At 36.4% G+C, this 23,082-nt stretch overlaps 2 protein-coding genes across 5 annotated transcripts in view; one reads left to right on the top strand and one right to left on the bottom strand.

Annotated features, from left to right (window-relative positions):
- Window positions 1–2,907, top strand: part of TRMT13 (tRNA methyltransferase 13 homolog) — a 24,790-nt gene extending 21,883 nt beyond the window's left edge. For 2 of the 3 annotated variants that reach the window (XM_041747379.1, XM_041747378.1), the window contains one exon: window positions 251–2,907. In XM_041747379.1, the coding sequence (XP_041603313.1) occupies window positions 251–446 (196 nt within the window). In that variant the 3' untranslated portion in view covers window positions 447–2,907. The remainder of the gene's footprint in view (window positions 1–250) is intronic. The other variant, XM_041747380.1, reaches the window with a different exon arrangement.
- Window positions 473–23,082, bottom strand: LRRC39 (leucine rich repeat containing 39). 2 transcript variants are annotated; one of them, XM_041747382.1, is made up of 9 exons: window positions 22,930–23,082; window positions 18,655–18,847; window positions 11,755–11,860; window positions 10,139–10,295; window positions 9,469–9,605; window positions 5,630–5,775; window positions 4,174–4,326; window positions 3,521–3,660; window positions 473–727 (listed from the first exon to the last, which is right to left on the bottom strand). In XM_041747382.1, exons 2-9 carry the CDS (start codon window positions 18,765–18,767, stop codon window positions 672–674), a joined length of 1,008 nt encoding a protein of 335 aa, XP_041603316.1. In that variant the 5' UTR covers window positions 18,768–18,847; window positions 22,930–23,082; the 3' UTR covers window positions 473–671. The 2 variants fall into 2 exon arrangements, with proteins under 2 accessions (XP_041603316.1, XP_041603317.1); XM_041747383.1 differs by lacking the exon at window positions 473–727 and having other exon boundaries at window positions 3,583–3,720.

The raw sequence follows: 23,082 nt of genomic DNA, 5'->3' as shown, positions 1-23,082 counted from the left end.
GCTGTACTTTTTTTTTAGATAAATGTTACTGAGAGTCTATTCATGAAAATTCATTTTACCATCCAATTTTAGAATACATTAAAATACACTTTTATTGTGGCATAAATAAAAATGTATCTTGGAAGCATGGGACATAGCACATAGTATACTGCAGGTTACTTAGGAACTTATCAATAAATAGAAGGGACTAAAATAATTTTTTTATAAACTTTTACAAATTTTAACAATATTTTGTTTTTATTTGATTTAGGTTCCTTACTGTTGAAGAAAAGAAGAAAATCGGACATCTTTGTAAATTGCTGATTGACCAAGGCCGAGTTGAGTATTTACAGCAGAAAGGATTCAGTCCTGCTTTACAGTACTATACAGATCCTCTGGTGTCTTTGGAAAATGTATTGTTAACTGCTTTACCAAATCATTCTTTATCACCAGAAACAACTCCTTAATGGAAAAGAAATTCTGAACATATGTCTTCCACCAAAAGAATTTTTTAATTGTATTTTTATATTCATGAAAATATAATTTACATAGCAGATAATATGAATTTTTTAAAATGTTGTGGCCTCACTGAACTTTGGTAATAGTTTTGCTTTTTACTTTAAAAGTCCAAACATTAGCGAATTCACCAAATTCCCAAAGTAATTCTCTTCAGCAGGGCATCTTGAGTTAAATTATCCATCAGTATTTATGGAGATTGGTAAAGTAGTGGAACAGTTGACTTGGTTATCTGAAACACACAGAACACATCAATACACACCTAGCACATTAACTTTGTATTTGTATTTTGGAAATTTATTTTCCTTTGGTTTTATTTGATACTTTTTATTTCTCAAGTTGAAGATGTAAAGATCAATTGTAGGTTTATAACAAGGGCCAGTCTGAGAATGTGGCTTATGTATGGATTTTTTTGTCCATTCAGATCTGGAAAGGATAATCAATCGTGATTCTTTTTTTCTAATGCAAAGAAATTCAGAGATGTTCACAATCAAGGAATTCACCTTCAGATTTTAGCGCCATATCTGTATTATCTAAATTTATCCATAACAACAAAAACTGAGGAGATAGTTTTTAAGGGAAATAAGCTATTTCACTTCATTTTAATGGAATAATTATCTAGTTAGAAATTCCAAAAAGATAACTTATAAGCCTTATTCACAAATTAAATTGAAATTTGCAAATAACTTATAAGTTAATTAGGTATCATATCTTTTAAAAGGACATTTTTATGTTTATCAGTACAACTATATATTCTCACTTGTTTGACTTAAATAATTTGGAATAAAGTGGAAATTAGATAATGAAACCAAAAACCTCCTTACATTTAGGTCTTATTTAACTCATAAGCAGTTTCTATGCACAAGCAAATATTAAACCAAACATATGGTCAGGACTGTTATCGTCTTCATGTTATCCTTGATTTATTTCTGCCTTTATTTGTAAAAATTGTCTTAACATACCAATGTACCTTTGCCAAGAGAAAGATCAGAATTAACTAATTTTAGATACTATAATGATATTCTTAGGTAACTTTCTTCTCCTATAAATAGATCTGTGATTATATGAGTTATAAATTAGAAGCCTAGCCTTTTTAAAATGCCTCACTTTTCTACTTTAATCTCCTATGTTTTATGAAACTGCCTAGGTTCAGCTCCTACCCTGCCACCTCAGCGTATGACCTTGGGCAACGCTTAATCTCTTTGTGCCTCAATTTCCCTGTTTAAAATGGGGATGATGAAGATAATAATAATAATAATAATAATAATAATAATAATACCTACCTCACATGGTTGTTATAACAAATGAGATAACACATGTAAAATGCTTAGAACAGCTCCAAGCACAATTAATACTAACTGTTAATACTGCTAATTCACAAATCTATTTTTAGTGACAATAGGCAGACTTGGTTTTATTATCTCTGCTTAAGTTGTAACCTTTTTTCTCTTTTTATAAGTTTTATGTCCACTATTATTAAAGGAAGGTGGTTTGATTATTTCTAAAGTTAATTATTCATGCTGCCCAATCAAGCGAATATAAATAAGGGTAATAATACATCATTCAGTAATTTATGTGATTTTATTGGGTCAGGCAGTGCTAATTTGTGTCATACAATCTGTTTTGCATCATTCAACAACTTATGTCCAGGAATAAAGCATATTCTACAATAGGCCTAATCTCAGCTGTGTTCCAGAAAACAACATACACATGCAATAGTTATACTGATAATAGTCCTCTGCCCATTTAGCTTCATATGTTTCTGACAGTGGTACCAGGTACTTTATCGGCAGGCAGATAAGCTTGGCCTTCAGCAAATTGTAGGTCAAGATTCTTGTTTTTCCCAACCTTTTTTGCTTCCCTTAAGACAACATAAGAAAGTGACTATGTATATTGCTGTTCCTTGACCTGCCAGATTTACAGGGACAGCAAACCCCTTCTTGAACTTTCAGATTCATCTACACAACTACCTCTTCCCACATGTCACACACAACTGTCTAAGATTTCTTGATCTTCCACTTCTACCACCGAACCATCTTTTAGACTTCATTTCCCCAGCTCGGCATCACCATCTGCCCAGTTGCTCTAACCAAAAACAGATTAATCTTGAGGTCCTCTTATTTCCCAGCATACAATCATCAATTCTACCTACTACCTGTTTTTTATGTATTTCTACCCCAAACTAGGCCCCAAACTAACTTGTCTTCAAACATGGCTCGTCATCATAGATCAAAGGACTATTTCCTAATATCCGCCCCTGGATGTTGGTAAAAATGATTTCTTATAGCTTAAAAACTGTCATTTGTTTGCTTGGATTATACTTACTCCCCAAAGCAGCTATTTGAAAATAAATTTGACCTTTTGATTCAAAAATTCTTCATGTTTTAGTGCATTGTAAAACTATGATTTCTATTAGTATACTATTGTTTCATTGTTTCATCAAATCAATTAGAATTGTCTCTTTGGCCTCTTCTAATCTTGGTTTAAGTTAAAGATTTTCCTTTAGTGGAGAAGTGGTTTAATTCTTAATTATCAGAGACTAGGTGATTGAAATCTATATGTGAAAACTTCACATTTTAACTATTGGTTAAAAATCTGTATTCTCAATATTTTTCCTTCCTAGGCAAAATACTGTGCTGTTATTTTGTGGACTGTAGAAAAAGAGGAAATGACAGGGAAGGTAGTGTTCATGAGTACACTGAAATATATGCCAAACTGATAGAATGAGGTAGTGAAGCTACCTAATGAGGTAGTGAATCACATCTTCGTTCACTTGTTTGTGCTTCAAGCACGTGGCCAAATTATTTCCTGTCTCTACTTGAAAGACTTTATCTTCACAACTTCTCTTCAAGCCTTTATCAAAATTGTGAACAGATTTGAATTTCACTTTTTTCCTCCCACAATATTGACCAAGAGACAAAATTTGCCAGAAAGGGTAGGATGGGATAAGAAATCTATAAAGGAATTTATGTCTATACACATTCCTCTACCAAATATTTGACCTGTGTTATACACAACGTCATACCTGCTTTCGTCCGTGACTCCTGTATATATGCGTGCATAAACTGAAGACCAAATAATTCCCGTTCCTCTTCTTCATCCAGGCTTTCACTGGGGGGAAGCGTTACTTCCAATTTCAGTGGATTGTCTCTGAAGTTGACAAACCTAGCAGTTCACCAAAAAACAGTATTTTTATAGATGCCATAGAAGTGTACATTTATTTCCCTGGGAAAAGATCAAATGATAATACACTAAATTACTTTTTTTTTTTAACTGGTTACAATAGCCGAACATTTGGTTAGATATAATATCCTAAGAATCTTTAAGTTTCTTTTCTAGAAGAGAAAAACGCTAGCTTTAGACAACTTATTTTCAGAGCTTATAGAAGCAACTATTAATACTAGCATATATGTAACGTGGGACAGCTTAACTTCCCAAATTCCAGCGCATCTCAAACATATAAGTAAATGCTACAAACTTGGAGTTTCTGCATATTTTACAGACTTGTGTCTTATTTATCACCGTATCTTCATGGTGTACAGGGCTCTGACACTGCTGAATTGGTAAATGAATGAATAAATAATTTTGTTATGGAAGTTGTGGGATTTGATGTGAAGTTATATTACTTTGTTCTGCAATGAAAAAGGAACATGTCAGTTTTATGTCTATAACTTTTACCTCAGATTGTTCATCTCTTCCATGCACACTGGAATATCTTGCAGTTTATTGTTGCTGAGAACAAGAGTACCCAGATTTTTCATATTGCTGATTGTTTCTGGCAAGCATGTTATTTCATTCCGTTGCAGCCATAATGTATGTAGGCTTTGCATTCTGATTAATTAAAAGAGGTTTATGCAATTAATCATACATAATATGGAAACTCTGATTCTTATTAACCTAAAATGAAACAAATATCATCTTTCATAACATCTTTAACCAGTGTACCAGTTGAGTTAACTGACTTCACATTACCTGATTATTGGGAAGCTGCATTGGAGGGCTAATCCCTACAGTACACTTCTCAGCATGTGGTGGTAGGAAGGAAACCAATATATTTCAGCATTCTTCACTATTCTCATAGGATTTCTTAAAGAACTGCTGTAAATGTTATCTAATCGGAATTAGAATATTAGAAGAAAAATCAGAAATAATTAATATGCCTGGTTAGAGCAAGACAGGTGTGCATAATGGTTAATAGCATGGACCCTGGGCCAGGCTGCCTTGGTTCAAAACCTAGATTGCACCCTTACACTTTGATCTTGAGCAATTTAGCTAACATCTCTATGTGAGTTTCATTTATTTTTTTATTATTCTTTTTAATTGCCAGGGTTTTTTACATTTTATTTATTTATTCATGAGAGACACACAGAGACAGAGACAGAAGCAGGCTCCCTGTGGGGAGCCCAATGCAGGACTCCACCCCAGGACCCCGGGATCATGACCTGAGCCAAAGGCAGCTGCTCAACCACTAAGCTACCCAGGTGCCCCTCTTCATCCATCTATAAAGCGCAGAGTGCCTGGCATGCACTAAGCGATGTTACTGTATGGCATATTCATGTCAACATATTGAAGTCAGTCTTTCTTCTCTCCCAAACCCCTTAATTTAAGTAAATGAAAGTATTCTGTTAAAAAGTAGCAATAAGGGATCCCTGGGTGGCGCAGTGGTTTAGCGCCTGCCTTTGGCCCAGGGCGCGATCCTGGAGACCCGGGATCGAATCCCACGTCGGGCTCCCGGTGCATGGAGCCTGCCTGTGTCTCTGCCTGTGTCTCTGCCTCTCTCTCTCTCTCTGTGACTATCATAAATAAATAAAAAATAAAAAGTAGCAATATTTTGTACTACATGGATCTCTCGTGATTGATTATGCTTAGGTCTCGTTTGTTTGTTTTTTTTTTTTTAATTTTTATTTATTAATGATAGTCACAGAGAGAGAATGGGGCAGAGACATAGGCAGAAGGAGAAGCAGGCTCCATGCACCGGGAGCCCGACGTGGGATTCGATCCCGGGTCTCCAGGATCGCGCCCTGGGCCAAAGGCAGGCGCTAAACCGCTGCACCACCCAGGTTTTATCTGTTACTTCATACTTATTATGGATAGCTTCAACACAGCTGTTAATAGCACAGAAAACTAATTTTACCTTTCTATAGTATCGGGAAGTTGTTCAAGTTTGTTGCTTCCCATGTCGAGCCATTCAAGAGCAGGCATATTCAACACAGCAAGAGGGATTGTAGTAAAATGGTTCATACTCAAATCAAGGTGCGTAAGCTTTAACAAATTGCTGAGCTAAAGAGGAAAGCAAGGTTTTCAAAATTAATGTCCACAATGTAAACTACTAGAACGCTCACACTGGTAAAGGAGATATTTCACATCTGGGAATGTTCACATTATGCTTGGGCTTTTAGTCCTAGTCCTCCACAAGAACTCTGAAATAAAATAAAGCTAAGTAACCTCCAGATAAATGAAAAACTCTCATAGAAAACTCATCTATTAAAAAAAAAAACTCATCTATTAAAAAAAAAGATATAAATAAAAAGAAAACTCATCTATTCAAAGAAAATTTATCTTCTAAATACCCAAGTTCCAGCATTTATAGAACTTTGCTTGTATTTGTTTGTGTGTTCTTTTCATCCTGAATTTGAGATTTGTATGGGAAAACCCAAACTTCGAAGTAATACTTTATTGAACCTTCTTTTTTGTGCTCAATGTTTTACATATGCTATCTCAGTCATAGCATTTACCATTTGGTAATTCTTTTATTTCTATGAAAACAGTAAAAAGTTATTTAGAATAATATCCCAATACCAGTGTGCTCAACTTAAGAAAGAAAATACGGGAGCCCCGGTGGCTCAGTGGTTTAGCGCTGCCTTCAGCCCGGGGCCTGATCCTGGAGACCCGGGATCGAGTCCCACATCGGGCTCCCTGCATAGAGCCTGCTTCTCCCTCTGCCTGTGTCTCCGCATCTCTCTCTCGCTCTCTCTCTCTAATAAAATAAATAAAAATCTTAAAAAGAAAGAAAATAAACTGAGGGGCGCCTGGGTGGCTCTGTTCACTGACTGGGTTTCGGCTTGGGTTGTGAGATGGAGCCTCATGTGGGGCCCTGCCTGGGGCCCCAAGATCAGCAGGGAGTCTGCTTGAGATTCTGACTCTTCCTTGAACCCTCTCCCCACTCTCTCTTCCTTTCTCAAATCTTAAAAAAAAAAAAAAAAAAGAAAAAGAGGGGCACCTGGGTGGCTCAGCTGTTGGGCATTCACCTTTGGCTCAGTCATGGTCCTGGGGTCCCAAGATCAAGTCCCACATCAGGCTCCCAACAGGAGCCTGCTTCTCTCTGGGCCTATGTCTCTGCCTCTCTCTGTGTCTCTCATGAATAAATAGAAGACATAGGCCCAGGGAGAAGCAGGCTCCCTGTGGGGAGCCCAATCCAGACTTGATCCTGGGTTCACACCCTGAGCCAAAGGCAGACACTCAACTGCTGAGCCACCCAGGCGTCCTAAATAAATGAAATCTTAAATATATATATATTCAAGTTATATATATATGACTGCCTCCTGTGTACTCCTCCTTCCTTTCCAGAGGGAATCCATCTCCTGAATTTGGTATTTATTATTCCTGTGCATGTTTTTTTTTTCATTACTATACATAAATATGTTTTTATATATTTCTCTATAGTTACTACTATATGTTGTCATAAACAAAATTTAGTATCTTTATTTGAAGATTATGATACTGTACTTCCCTTAACTTGCTTTTTTCTCTCAGTATCAGTGTCTCAATGTATTCATGTTGTTGCTAATAGCTCTAGTTTATTCATCAACTTTACAAGATGAGTATCTTATTTCTATTTTAAGGACAAAATGGTTAAGAGAGGCCATGTAACTAGAAATGATAAGTGATGTGCATTCAAGTTTTCTTGGACCTAAAGCCACAAAATTTCTAATCTCTTTTTATGTAACACTATAGTGAAAGTTTCAAAATGTGAGAATTTAGTTAACTTTTCCCAAAAATATTCCATTTATCGAGGTAAGTTCTGTTTTATTTTTATCTCAGGGAATGTTAAGATTCATTCCATATCTTTAACACCACACACACACACACACACAAGCACAAATACAGTGTTTTGTGCATAATGCAAAAAGTGAGAGGTTTTCATTCAGTAGGTAATGTTTGTCCAGCTTTAGAATTCAAGCCATGAATAAAACTTTTCAAAATCTGTTATCAGACTTTAAAATTTTTCAAATGGTTTAGAATGGAATATGAAAAGCTTGTCTTCACACTGGCATAAAAATGTGTGTGTACAGGGTGTGCAATGTAATGGCTGAGAGATAAGTCTCCTGTCGCTCATTTCTCTGTGGTACTAGAATCATTTGATTTTATAATACTAAAAGATATTAACATTATTATAACCTAACAGTCTTTATTTTGCATATGTCAAAATTGAGACCTCACTGGTGTGTTCAAGGCTACATAGTTAATTTATTTTTTTTTAAATTTTTTTATTTATTTATGATAGTCACAGAGAGAGAGAGAGAGAGGCAGAGACATAGGCAGAGGGAGAAGCAGGCTCCATGCACCGGGAGCCTGATGTGGGATTCGATCCCGGGTCTCCAGGATCGCGCCCTGGGCCAAAGGCAAGCGCCGAACCACTGCGCCACCCAGGGATCCCCTACATAGTTAATTTAGAGGCCACACTCAGAAATACTCCCAGGGGCAGCCCCCCGTGGCGCAGCGGTTTAGCGCCGCCTGCAGCCCAGGGCATGATCCTGGAGACCGGGGATCGAGTCCCACATCGGGCTCCCTGCATGGAGCCTGCTTCTCCCTCTGCCTCTCTCTCTCTCTCTCTGTCTCTATGAATAAATAAATAAAATTAAAAAAAAAAAAAAAAAGAAATACTCCCAGGCTCAAGATCTCAGTCCAGTATTTGTTCCAGTAAAATCTATTTCTCATGTGAAAAAATTAAGGTAAACACAAGTAAATAGACATGCCCAAATTCATACAGCATTTTTAGTGACAGAACGAATCCTAGAAAGAAAATCACAAGAACTAGAAGTTAGAAATAAGATATATATTCGCCCTGTCATAGATATAAATTGTCCCTGTGATCGTCATTTTCATCATAAGCAAGTCCATACATTTCATTAAATTGAACTATTACAAGACAAGACAGATATGAATGTAGAAACTATGTTTTATTTGCAAAAGCAACAATGATTGGTGCCATAATAACTGGTGTGGGGGAACAATGGTATTCTCACCAACAATAGTGGAGAAAGGGAGAAGATAACAGTCTTTCTATTTTGTTTTGAGTTTTATTATTTTTCCTAACTTTCATCTTGCAAAGTCAGAATACCTTGGAAATTCCGTTTGCTGACTGTAAGATCATTAAATAGGTTTGCAATATGTTTGAAAGTGTCTCTATCTCTATGATAAGGTTGATTTTACTAAGAACAAGTCATACCAAGTCAAAGTTTGAAGGCTTTCCAAGCCTGTGGCTTTGCTTTCATGTGGAAGAGCCTAAGAAACTAGCAAAGAAACACTTTTCCGAAACTGAAGAATTAATTTCTTGCAACTTCACATCCATCTCAAAAACTGATCTCTCTATAAACACCAACTACCAAGAGTCTTTCCATCACCACATTGTCTGGGCTTTATGACATTAATTTATTGAATAGGCATTTATTAGGTAACAACTACAACTTAGGCTCAGCTGTCCATTCTGGAACTAGATATAAGTGCAACTTTTACTCTGGCCTTGAAGGAGATCACAAATGTCAGTACTATGACAATAAGAGGCATCTTTTATGCCAAATAAAATTTCTCTAATTAAAAATGTGTTATAATAATAGAAAACGATTATCACTAAATATTTCCCGAAATAAAATGTATAGCATTTCATTAGTGTCATTTTTAATGATCACAGAGTTGAGAAGTAAACCAGTAATAGGTGGAAAAGAAAACCGTAGACATTTATATCTTTCTGACCTCTTGTGGAAGATCACATATGTCTCTGTTTACAGCAAGTTCTAGTTTCTCCAAGCTGGCACAATGACTTAATTCTCTGGGGACGGTCTTGATCTTGTTATAACTAAGAATTAGTTCCTGAAGTTTAGTGAGCAGTCCTACAAAAAAAAATAATACACAAAAGAGAGCAGATGGATATAAAATAAAGTTTCCAGTTACTAAGTATTAGAGCATGACTTACTTGCCAGTTTCGTATTGGCAAATCACACTTCTCAGGTTCTTGCCTTTTCCCAGTATGTGTCCTGCCCTTCTAAAGATAAGGAGCAGGTTTATCAGTGCTATAAGCAAAAAATATACAATTTTTTTCACCTTGTTTAATCTCCTCGCCAATTTTCCATTTGAGGTTTTTTTTTTTTTTTTTCTCATCTAAGGAATGTTTTTAACTTTCTTTCTTGCCTTCAGCCTGTTCTCTTCTAGGAGGATTAACTGAGCAAGAGATATTGTTTCCAGAATCTATACAGTAATATTTCCAAAGAGACTTTTCTGGCATTGAAATCTCAGCTTCAATCACTTCAGTAAATCCCAAAAACTTGGATCTGGAAGCTTCAATTTAGCATGTTTGCAATTTTCTCAAGTATCAAAAAGAATTCTCAGTAAAAAAAAAGACAGGAATAAAAGCAATCTTCCTTACCAATTCCTCGAGGTATCTCTGAAATTGTGTTTCGAGATAAATCTAATACAATGAGGTTTTGGAATCTTCCAATAAATTCAGGGATTTTCAACAAACCAGTTCTATGAAGTTGCCATTCCTGTAGCTGATTCAGTTTCAGTAGAGAAGAAGGAAGGGTCTAAACTCAAGTAAGAGAATGACAGAATTACTATATTAAATTATTTTAGTATCATGTCATACTGAAGTATAATTGTAGGGGTATTACTTGATTTGCAAAAGAACTTCGGAATATTTTTTTCCTTAATGGGTTATATTTCCAAGTGCTTTCTGTTACTCCTAAGTTTTAAGACCTTTACTTTGGGGGTAGGGGTACTAAAACTTCAAACCCCAATCAGAATAAACAAAGATAATATATTTTGGTCAATAGTGCACATGCATATAACTATATCCTAAAGACGTTGTTGTATTCGGCTCTTTAAAAGTACATATGCAAATAAATAAATAAATAAATAAATGTACATATGCAGGGGCAGCCAGGGGGGCTCAGTGGTTGAGCATCTGCCCTCGGATCAGGGCATCATCCAGGAGGGTTCCCAGGATCAAGTCCTGCACAAGGTTCCCCACAGGGAGCCTGCTTCTCCCTCTGCCTATATTTCTGCCTTCTCTGTGTGTCTCTCATGAATAAATAAAATCTTTTTTAAAAAATAAAATACAGGGCAACCCCGGTGGCTTAGTGGTTTAGCGCCACCTTTGGCCCAGGGCGTGATCCTGGAGACCCGGGATCGAGTCCCACGTCAGGCTCCCTGCATGTAGCCTGCTTCTCCCTCTGCTTCTCCCTCTGCCTGTGTCTTCTCTCTCTCTCTCTCTCTCTCTAATAAATAAATTAAAAATATTTTAAAAAATAATAAAGTACGTGTACAATTGAAAATGAGAATATAATGGTTGAAATCATAGAGAAACAAAAAAATAATTTAGTCAACAATTCAAATTTCTCTTCCCCTTATATTTTGAAATATTCTATAAAAGCTTTTCACAGGTGTTATTTAACAATTTTAAGAGTTTCAACTATTCTGAACTCTGCGCCTTTTCCCTTTCAACCTAAAATAGCTCAAAGAGAACATAAGCCCCTAACTATATTTGTATGTATGAAAATAAACACTGACCCAAGGGATAGATACCCCTATAAAAATGAATATGCCTAATGTAATTAAGCAGCTGTATGTATATATGTTTATGACAGAGAATATGAATCAGGTAGTAGACCTAAAAAAAAATGGATATCCTATTCCATTTTGTGGACTTTTAGCTGAGCATTCATTTTGGAAAGCTATATGATTTTTGTTAGGCAGATGGTCATCTTGTTTATGGAAAATGAGAAGTTACTTCTTAAGATTAGCAGGAGAAAAAATGCAAATGACTTAAGTTTAGGCAGAGTTGAAGCAACTTAAGTTTTTACCAAAAAAAATGTGGTTATGTTTCTTTTCAGGTGTTCATGTTGCCAAATTCATTTGGTGTATTATTAAAATTAGAATTTCTAACTATTCCAGATTTAATCATACAGTCTCAGAATCATGTTCTCAACTCTCGCAACAAAACGCAAAATACAGAAAATCAAATATTACTTCTATGAAGCTTACCTTCCATTCCTCTTTTTCTATCTTCAAAATGACTCTCCCATCTTCCTTGATGACCTTTTCTCTTAGCTTAGTTAAGCTTACTCTCTCTTCCCAGATCCGCACTAGCCTAAGAGAGCAGGTAACATTTTTGTTCACAATAATGACATACATAGGTAGCATTCACTTTTATATAAAAACTGATCCATCAAAAGTAACCACTTGATTAACAGTATCTAGAAATCAGAAAAGAATTTTTTAAGAGTTATAAATATGATTCATATTGTAAATGCCCTATATTTAACTTTTGAAAAGTGTCATAACTCTCCATAGATTTTTTTAACTAATAGCTTTATTGGGATATAATTGACATACCACAAAATTAATCCTTTTAAAGTATACAATTTAATGGTTTTGGATATATTCACAGAGTCGTTCAACTATCACCACTATCTGATTCAAAACATTTTTGTCCTTCAAAAAACTCCACGCCCAATGCAAACTGGTGTAGCCCTCTAGAAAACAGATAGAGGTTTCTCAACAAGTTAAAAATAGAACTACCCTACAATCCAACAATTGTTCTACTAAGTATTTACTCATACAAAAATACTAATTCAAAGGGCAGCATTATCTACAATAGGCAAATTTTGGAAACAGCTCAAGTGTCCATCAACTGACAAATGGATAAAGAAGATATGGTATATACACACACACACACACAAACACACGTGGAATATTAGCCATAAAAAAGAATGAAATCTAGCCATTTGCAACAATGTGGATGGAGCTAGAGAGTATTATGCTAAGCGAAATAAGTCAGTCAGAGAAAGACAAATACCATATGATTTCACTCATATGTGCAATTTAAGAAACAAACTATCATAGGGGGAATAAAGAGAGAGGCAAATCAAGAAACCGGCTCTTAACTATAAAGAACTGATAGTTACCAGAGGGCAGTTTACGGTGCCTTATCACAAGTGCCTCTCAGAAACGGAGGGCACTTGTGATAAGCACTGGGTGTTGTAAGGAATTGTTAAATCACTATATTGTACAGTTGAAACTAATACAATACTTATGTTAACTAACTGAAATTAAAACAGAAACTTTAAAAAGTAAAATAAAAAAACACACCTGTTAGCAGTCACTCCTCATTCCTCACTTTCCCAGCCCCTGGCAGCCACTAATCATCTACTTTCTATCTCTATGGATTTATCTATTCTGGGCATTTCATAAAAATGGGATTATACAATATGTGGTCTTTCCACATAGCACAAGTTTATTCAGAGTTCACTCATGTTGTAACATGTTTCAGTACTAAATTCCTTTTGACATAAGAATCTTCACTGCATGAGTATACCACATTTTGTTTATCTTTTCATCAGTTGATGGACATTTGGGTTAAGCCCACTTACTGGCTATTATGAATAATACTGCTATGAACATTTCTGAACAAGTTTTTATGTAGACATATATTTTCCTTTATCTTGAGTATAGTCCTAGGAATAGAATTGCTGCATTGCATTGTAACTCTTATTTTTAACCTTTTTTTTTAGGAACTGCTAAACTGTGTCCAAATTGCTTGTACCATTTTGCCTTCCCTCCAGCAGCGCATGAGGCATCCAATTTCTCCACATCTTGCTTACTTTTTTTATTTAAAAGATTTTATTTATTTATTCATGAGACACACAGAGAGAGAGAGAGAGAGAGAGAGAGGTAGAGACACAGGCAGAGGGAGAAGCAGGCTCCACGCAGGGAGCCTGACGTGGGACTCGATCCCGGGTCCCCAGGATCAGGCCCTGGGCCAAAGGCGGCGCCAAACCGCTGAGCCACCAGGCTGCCCGCTTACTTTTGTTATTGTCCATGATTTGGATCATAGCCATCCTAGTGGTATCTCATTGGCCTTTTGACTTGCATTTGTTAGACATCTAATCCATAGATAGTTAATTACTTTATAAGGACTTGCAAATAATACTCTGAAGTTCAAGTTCAGAGTTAAATTTTATATGATTACATTCCAATTTTATTCAGATTTCATTTTTCAGATATAAAAATACACAAAACCTTTGTCATTCTGAAACCCATACCTATTGATTTTTGGTTCATTGCAAATTTACATAAGGATAATATCAAGCTATGAAAATGACTAGTAAAAGGTTGCAAAAGTTTTTTATTTCTATACTAGAAAATTTTTATTATTTTATTTTATTTTTTAAAGATTTTATTTATTTATTCATAAGAGACACAGAGAGAGGCAGAAACATAGGCAGAGGGAGGAGAAGCCAGCTCCATGCAAGAGCCCGCTGTGGGACTCGATCCTGGAACTCCAGGATCACCAGTTGAGCCAAAGGCAAATGCTCAACTGCTTGAGCCACCCAGGTGTCCCTATACTAGAAAAATTTTAATGGATGAGAAATAGAATAAGTTTAGAATTGAAACCTTTGTAATTTATCCTTTTAGAATGATACATAATAAATATAAGCAGTTATCAAAGAACATAGGTTTAATTTGAACAGTTACTTGTCAAAAATCTCTTAACCTGAGCATTAATATATATATTTTAGCAGTTCTGCATATTAACTGATCTTCAGTGGGGATTTTATATTATTGAACAGAAAAACCAAATATCTCTAAAAGTGAAATATTTGTTGGTTCTACGTATTTTTATTTGCAAAATATTTCTGTAGAGCCTGTATTTTTAACAGGTATGTATCTGAAATTTAATCTGCTAACTAGTGCACTGTGGCAGCAATAGCTATGTGTGGCTTTCTAGACCGCTGGCCAAGCTTCTGCTAGGTGTGGTTATCTGAGACAAAATGTATAATGCCATTTATTTGATTACATCACTTTTTAAAAAAATAGAACTGCTAAAATAGTAAGCATGATGATTATTGTCACTCACTAAGAGATCTATGTATTTCAGAACAAGATTTAATGACAAGTGCGGTTAGATGTCTTATTCCTTAACCTTTTACTTAAAGAATTCATTAAGCAACCATTATATGCCAAATGATATGCTACACATTGTGCATGCAAAAAGCTCTGTCCTTAGTAAGTTTATAGAGAGGCTAACTATTACTTGAGAAGTCTATTTCCATCCCTATAATGATTCCTAAATTCTTTCTGGATCTGAATTTCTATGATCTAAGTCCAGAATGTATCACTTAACTTGGTGACTGTGGGCAACTCATACCACTTCTGTAGGCCTTGCCTATTAAAATGGGGTTTGGGGATCCCTGGGTGGCGCAGCGGTTTGGCGCCTGCCTTTGGCCCAGGGCGCGATCCTGGAGACCCGGGATTGAGTCCCACGTCGGGCTCCCGGTGCATGGAGCCTGCTTCTCCCTCTGCCTGTGTCTCTGCCTCTCTCTCTCTCTCTCTCTCTCTCTCTCTCTGTGTGATTATCATAAATACATTTTTTTAAAAATGGGGTTTGGACTAAATAATGTCTAAGGTCTCTCCCAGCTCTGATTTTCTGTAATTCATCCACTACTTAGTCTAAGATTGATGTTCTTTCAATTTAAATAGAAATTTTCTACCTCCTATGAAGCCTATAGGCTTTCCTAGATTTTGTCACAGCAACTCTGAACCCAAGTCTTGATTTCTCCAAGGCAGCTTGGCATCAAAAGACAATGAAGTCTCATTTAAAAAAAAAAGAAAAGACAATGACGTCAGTGTCTGTTTACACTTCAGGCTTTTTAAACTAAATCTTTAGCCACCTTTTTCTGAGTGAAGAAACATTAGTTTACATCCTTAACCTTTTTATCCCTTGCCTATTTTGTACAGAGTGAACTTGAAACTGCTGAAATTAAATGGTTCCTCTTTTTAAAAAAAAAAGATTTTATCTATCTATCTATCTATCTATCTATCTATCTATCTATCATCTATGAGAGAGAGATAAGCAGGCGGCGGGCAGGCAGAGGGAGTGGGAGAGAGAAAATCTCAAGCAGACTCCCCACTAAGTGCAGAGGCCAACAAAGGGTTCGATCCCATGACTCTGAGGTCAGCACTTGAACCAAAATCAAGAGTCAGGTGCCCAACTGACTGAGCCATTCAGATGCCCCAATTAAATGGTTCTTAACTAAACATGTAAAATACGTGAAGTTCAGGGGTTTAGAAGCTAGTCATGATTCCTGCCCACTGTTTAAAAGAGAGATAGGATTTATTAAGAGTTCTCAAGACTCAAGTTTATCATAATCGCAGAATACAAACATACTAGATTTCATAAGAGTAGCTTAATATATAACAGCCAATCTAGGGAAAGATCTGAGGTGAATATCATTCCTCCAGAATCAGATTGCTTGGGTATGAATTCCAGTTCCACATTTATTAGCAGTGTGATCTTTGACAAGTTACTTAGGCCTCTCCCTCCGGTTTTCCATCTTTAAAATGGAGAAAATGAACACTCATGTGTGGCAGAAACTATACTCCTCTTCGTCCTCAATAATAGATCCTCTAAATTTAACTGGGCATAAGACTTCATTTTGCCATCCTCCCTTGTAGTTACATATCAATGGGATGTTAGCAAAAGTAGTAGTTTGTGCAAATTCTGCTAGCTGGAATCAAATATGTTGGCTGCAGTTGGTGCATCTATTTGGGGCCATTTGGTGACTTTAGGAATGGAAATCATGCACAATTGAACAAAAACATAAAAGCTTGAGTATATGACTCAGTGGAGTGCTATAACCCCAGATCAAATACCTAACAAAGGTTAACATACCTTGTTTAGATAATATTATTTTGGGGGCACCTGGGTGGCTCAGTTAAGTGTCTGACTTTTAATTTCAGCTAAGGTCATGATCTTAGGGTCGTGAGATGAAGCTCCACCTCCAGCTCCATACTCAGTGCTTGAGATTCTCTCTCCCTCTTCTTTGCTCCCTCTCCCCCAAATAATTAAATAAATCTCTTAAAATTTTTTTTAAAAAGAAAATGTTATCCTGGTTTTCCTTTTCTCATAATGCAGTCTAATTCTCATCAAGACACTCCATTTCAGTGTGTTGAGAAGATTACATAAGATAGTACAAATAAAGCATTTAGCAGAGTGCCTAGTAAACAGTAAGTGCACAATAAATGCCTGTTTATCCATCATTGTCAGCATCATTATCCTTTTTTGTTGGCTTTGTTTGGGAAAAATGGCCTTTCCCCATCTAGATTTTTGGTTTTTTTTTAAACATTTTTTTTAAATCTTTATTTATTTATGATAGTCACAGAGAGAGAGAGAGAGGCAGAGACACAGGCAGAGGGAGAAGCAGCCTCCATGCACCGGGAGCCCGATGTGGGATTCGATCCCGGGTCTCCAGGATCGCGCCCTGGGCCAAAGTCAGGCGCCAAACCGCTGCGCCACCCAGGGATCCCTAGATTTTTGTTTTAAAGGCAGAAATAGTTATTGATCAAGGACTTTCCCCCATCTTCTTTGCTGAGAAATACTTAATATTTTCAAGTATTTATACTTCCCCCAAGTAATCCTGGTATAAATCTTAATTTGTTTAAACCAATCATATAGTCATTCCCCTAGAAGGAAACTGGAAAGGGGGAGTACAAATCACCCAGTTCTGGTCAATGAGAGGTGAAGGAGAGGGTTGCTAAAGTGCCTGGAAAGTCTTCCTCATTCTTGAAGAAACAGAAATAGTTTCCACTCTTCTGATAACCTAATGATGCCTGGCTGTGATGCCTGGAAGTGTACCAGTCATCCTGTGACACTCAGAGGCAAACCTGAGGACCAAACTGACACACGGAGATTAGCAGTAGAAGGTGATAAGAAGCTAAGTCTTTAAAGCTGTTCAATCTTTGGAATTGCCTTGCCTCAGGACTTCCCTATTCCTTAAGTCATTTTAAAAAAGATTTTATTTATTTATTCATGAGAGACACAGAGAGAAGCAGAGACATAGGCAGAGGGAGCAGACTTGCTGTGGGGCGCTTGACATGGGGGACTCAATCCCAGGACCACAGGATCATGACCTGAGCCAAAGGCAGATGCTCAACCACTGAGCCACCCAGGCATCCCTTCTGTAAGCCATTTTTATTTTTTATTTTTTTAATTTTTATTTATTTATTTATGATGGTCACAGAGAGAGAGAGAGAGGCAGAGACACAGGCAGAGGGAGAAGCAGGCTCCATGCACCGGGAGCCCGATGTGGGATTCGATCCCGGGTCTCTAGGATCACACCCTGGGCCAAAGGCAGGCGCTAAACTGCTGTGCCACCCAGGGATCCCCTGTAAGCCATTTTTAGTTGAATTTTATGGTACTTGCTGAAACAAGAGCATTTTTTCCCATTAATTTATGATTGACATAAAATATCATTAATGGTCCAATATTTGTATATGTTGCAAGACAAAAGGCAATTTAATATTTAGAAAGAGGCTTGTTGAATGAGAATTGTAGGGCTCCATGAGGAAAGTGGCTCTTCTTGCATGATTAGTAGAATTCTTTGAAGACATCCAATCAGGAAAGCAGGTAGCTTTCAAGAAGGCAGAAGAAATGAAAGCCAAACTATTTAATTATAGCCCAAATCAAGGAATCAGGTGATCCACAGGGGCCCTGGCTGACATTCATGGCTATTCAAATAGGTGAGAATCTATACTACTTTCTATTGCCAGATGTTGTTTTAGTACCTAGGGGATATAATATTGAATAAGCAATCACTGAAAAGTGGACTAAATGATACTAATCAAACTTTATGAATGCTGAACAGACTCTTATGAAGGCCTAAGATAACTACTATTTTCACATAAAGACACCTGTATCTTTTGTGGCCACCATCACATAGCCACACTTAATTGAATCAGGTGTATCCTTTAGTTATATTTTGAGTTTTCAGTAAGTAAAAATCTATCAAATTCAACAATAAGGCATTTAACAAGTGCTCTTTTCTGTAATGATGATGTTCTGAATTTTCACTAATTTCAAATAATAAACACATGAAAGCATACTTCTGTTGAAATTCCTTCTCTCGCTTCAGGTCTTCATTGTGTTTTTTTATTCTTTCTTCCCAGACTTCCTTTACAGCATTGACAGCCCCAGTACAAACTACATTTTCTGACATGATTTCTCCACATGGTCATAGAGTCACCAACTTCATTAAGTTCTGAATAGCTGAATCACAGATGCCATCTCAAAAAGGACCTAATTGTAGAAGAGAAAACAAACAAACGTGTTTCAGAATGTTCACCACGTCCAGAAATGATCATAATAGCTTATATTTATTGAACACTTTCCATGTTCCCAAAACTATTTTATACACTTTTACACATCATATCTAACTTAATAATTCTCATAAAAATATTATGCCATGGGTGCTTTTTAAAAAAGATTTTATTTATATACTTGAGAGACAGTGCAAGTGAGAGGGGAGGGGTAAAGGAGAAGCAGATTCCCTGATGAGCAGGGAGCCTGACATGGGCTTGATCCCAGGACCCTGAGATCATGACCTGAGCCGAAGGCAGATGTTAACTGAGCGAGCTTCCCAGGTGCTCTGCCATGAGTGCTTTTGTTGTCTGTAATATACAGATGAGAAAACCAAGCTTTAAAGATGGGCAATTTGTTCAAGGTCTCATGTCTAATATGTAGCAGAGGTGCAAAGTGAAGCCACATCTACTTCCTTTGCTACTATGTAATTGACAGTAATGAAAAACTGCCATTAGTTTACATGTCCAGTTGTGTGAAAATGATTAAATAATGGATACGTACATGTAAGACCAGCATTTTGTGATATCTACTTAGTCTAGTTGCTATGCACAGGTTGGAATTCAGTTAAGTGGCAATAAACTGGGATTACTTGCTCTTGTAAAATAAATTGCAAATGGGCAGATGTAATACTGAGGATGGTGATCTGAATCTCAGAAAGTAAAATAAAAATAGGGGAATGGTTATGTAAATTATGGTAGATCCATTTTATGGAATGTTCTTTGCCTTACAAATAATTGTAATAATTGTACTCATTTTTCATCAAATTGTATTAGTAATAGTGAAGAATTTGATTCACAGTTAATTGAATTATTTCCTCCCAAATTCAGGAAGTCAAAGATGTCCACAATCACAACTATTCAACATTATACTGGAATGCTACAAGGCAAAGGAAGTAAATATAAAGGTATAAAGTTTGGAAAGGAAGAAGTGAAATTTGTAACAGTGTAGGGAAACAGGCACTCTTATACACTAAAGGTGGTAGTATTTTGTTCTCTATGGAGAGAAATTTGGTAATGTCTATCAGTCTTATAAAAGTATATTCATAGTCCTAGTAATTTATACTGCAAATATTTTTCAATCATAAAATTATGTATTATATAAAGTTATTCATTGCAGTGTTTTTCATAACAACAAAAGATTGGAAACAATATAATTTTTGATCAGTAAATTATAGTACACCCATATCATGGGAAATTAAATAGCTCCATAAAGAAAGCAAAACATTTTTCTTTTTTTTAAGATTATTTATTTATTTATTTATTTATTTATTTATTTATTTATTCATGATGGACACAGAGAGAGAGAGAGAGGCAGAGACACAGGCAGAGGGAGAAGCAGGCTCCATGCAGGGAGCCCGACATGGGACTTGATCCCGGGTCTCCAGGATCAGGCCCTGGGCTGAAGGCGGCACTAAACCGCTGAGCCACCCGGGCTGCCTAGCAAAACATTTCATATACTGATATGCCACGATCTCTAAAATGTATGACTATGCCATGATATAATTTTTCTGTCCCAATGAACATGGATATTTGGGTAGCAGAGTTTTGCTATTACAAACAATATTGTTTCCAAAATTCTTGTCCTTATCATCACAGTGCTCAAGTGCTATTGCCTCTATTGGGTATATACCTAGGACTAGAACTGCTGGATCATAATATATGTGAATGTTCAAATTTATAAGATAGAGCAGAATTGTTTTCCAAAGTGATCGTGCCCATTTATACTCTTACTACAACTGTATAAGGGTCCCCATTGATGTACATCCTTATCAACAAACTACTGTATAAAATTTCATTATGGTCACAAATTTATACTTTCCTGATTACTAAAGCTGCAAGTTAATATATAATGATTGTCCAATTAAAGACAAAATCCTATGTATTGTTTATAAGAGGCACGCCTAGCATAAAAATAGGAAAAAATAGAAAGTATAAAATAGAAAAAGATCCATGCCTAGATTTATACCCAAACGTATGTTCACACAAAAACTTCTACCTAGGGGATCCCTGGGTGGCTCAGTGGTTTAGAGCCTGCCTTTGGCCCAGGGCATGATCCCGGAGAGCAGGGATTGAGTCCCGCGTCAGGCTCCCTGCATGGAGCCTGTTTCTCCCTCTGCCTGTGTCTCTGCTTCTCTGCTTCTCTCTCTCTCTCTCTCTCTCTGTGTCTCTCAGGACTAAATAAATAAAATCTTAAAAAAAAAAAAAAAAAAAAACTTCTACCTAAATGTTGAAGTAGCATTATTCACAGTAGCCCAAAAGTGGCTGTCAACTGACAAATGGATAAACAAAAATGTAGTATTTCCATACAATGGAATATTATTCAGCCACAAAAAAGAATAAGTACTGACACTTGCTGCATCATGGATGAATGTTGAATGACAGTGTGCTAAGTGAAAGAAGCCAGACACAAATGACCACATACAATCCCATTTATATGAAATGTCTGGAATAGGTAGATTTACAGAGAAAAAAAAGTAGATTAGTGATACCCAAGGGCTTTTCAGAGAGGGAAATAGGGAGTGACTGCTAAGGGTGCAGAGTTTCTTTTTTCTGAGTGATAGAAGTCAACTTTTGAAATAAATCAACCTATTAAAAAGCAAGGAAGACTTATTTAAGCCTAAAGAACAAAATGTAATAAGCATTTATTTATAGTCTTTTATAAAGGTGATCAAGGGAGAAACTAAAAATAAGGATATAACTCTATGGGGTGTAAGTGGACTTAGGCATCATCTTTCACAATGAAATGAAGTTTTATAGATAATTCCTAAAGTTGGTAAGAAATAATAATGGCCTTTGGGGAAAAAAAAGAACTATGGAGATAACCACTGAAAACTAAATCCTGAACTGGTTAAATGCTTACTTTTAGAGTGATAGAAATGGGGTAGAGACTATTGCTTTTCATTATTAATCCCTTCTAAATTACTGATTTCCTTAATAGAATGCAGTGCGTAAGAGAAACAAAGAGGGGTGGGAGAAAAACTCTATTACAGAGGACAAAAAGGTTTAAAATGTTAGGATGGATATATAATTGCCAATATGCAGAAAAATTGTTAGGAAAGGGTCTCTATTTTTTAAGCAATGCGTGCACAATTTCCACAGGAACGGATTGCAAGATCTTTCTGCCATCAAGAAACCTTGGCATACATATGCTGATAATCCAAACCCTTGAGGACATCATAGTCAACCTACAATTTATTGTCTCAGATTTTAGCAAGTTTTAAATGTTTATCAAATCATTTTTTAAAATCCCAAGTAAGGGATCCCTGGGTGGCGCAGCGGTTTGGCGCCTGCCTTTGGCCCAGGGCGCGATCCTGGAGACCCGGAATCGAGTCCCACGTCGGGCTCCCGGTGCATGGAGCCTGCTTCTCCCTCTGCCTGTGTCTCTGCCTCTCTCTCTCTCTGTGTGTGTGGCTATCATAAATAAAATTTAAAAAAAAATAAAAAATAAATAAAAATCCCAAGTAAAAATAAATAAATAAATAAAAATCCCAAGCATCCACATGTAAATGTGTATTTTTTTAAACACATATAACCATTTGTATGCTCATTTGATTCCTCAGTTTGCCATTAAACTTCATTCAGCCATCAGCTTTCCTATGACAGCAACCAATTTCCCTTCGAGGAAAACAAGTCAATAATGATATATGCACTTTTGACGTCAGCATAGGACTGTGTTCTCTACCTTGATTATAACCATAACAGAAATGCACTTTGCTTGGTAAGGACATAACCAAGAGAGTCTGCTTTCAAAAGCAAAAGCAAGCAAGCAAACAAACAAACAAGAAACACACAAAACCCCCAAAACAAAACAAAACAAAGCAAAAAATACTTCTTAACTTTTAGGGAAATCAAAATTCCAGAGGAAGATAATTACAAGCATGACTATGAAACCCCACAAAAGACTTTTTAATTCAATTCCAAATTCAGCTGTACATCCCAGCAAATGCAGACACAGTAAAGGCATCCTCAGCAATTCTTCTAATGAAGAATGGGGAAAAAATGTTTTTGAAAAATACTTACCATAGTCAGTGGACGTAGAAGCTGACATGCCCAAAGTTAGTGATTATCAGCTAAAAGAGGATTTCAGGGAGAATTGTTTTCAGTGTGGCTCCAGATGATTAAAAACCTCCGTCAGACTTGTAACCAAGTGAAATGTAATGTTAGCCTAGTTCT

This window comes from Vulpes lagopus, chromosome 3 (assembly GCF_018345385.1).
Source record: "Vulpes lagopus strain Blue_001 chromosome 3, ASM1834538v1, whole genome shotgun sequence".
Taxonomy (NCBI): Eukaryota; Metazoa; Chordata; class Mammalia; order Carnivora; family Canidae; genus Vulpes; species Vulpes lagopus.
This window is presented reverse-complemented; position numbering and strand designations above follow the sequence as displayed.

Coding starts and splice junctions, on each gene's coding strand:
- LRRC39 (XM_041747382.1), bottom strand. CDS start 18,767: ATGTCAGAAAATGTAGTTTGTACTGGGGCTGTCAATGCTGTAAAGGAA. Junction 5,776..9,468: donor TATGTGATCTTCCACAAGAG/GTCAGAAAGATA, acceptor TTTCCTCTTTAG/CTCAGCAATTTGTTAAAGCT. Junction 3,661..4,173: donor GAAGAGATGAACAATCTGAG/GTAAAAGTTATA, acceptor GTGAACTGCTAG/GTTTGTCAACTTCAGAGACA.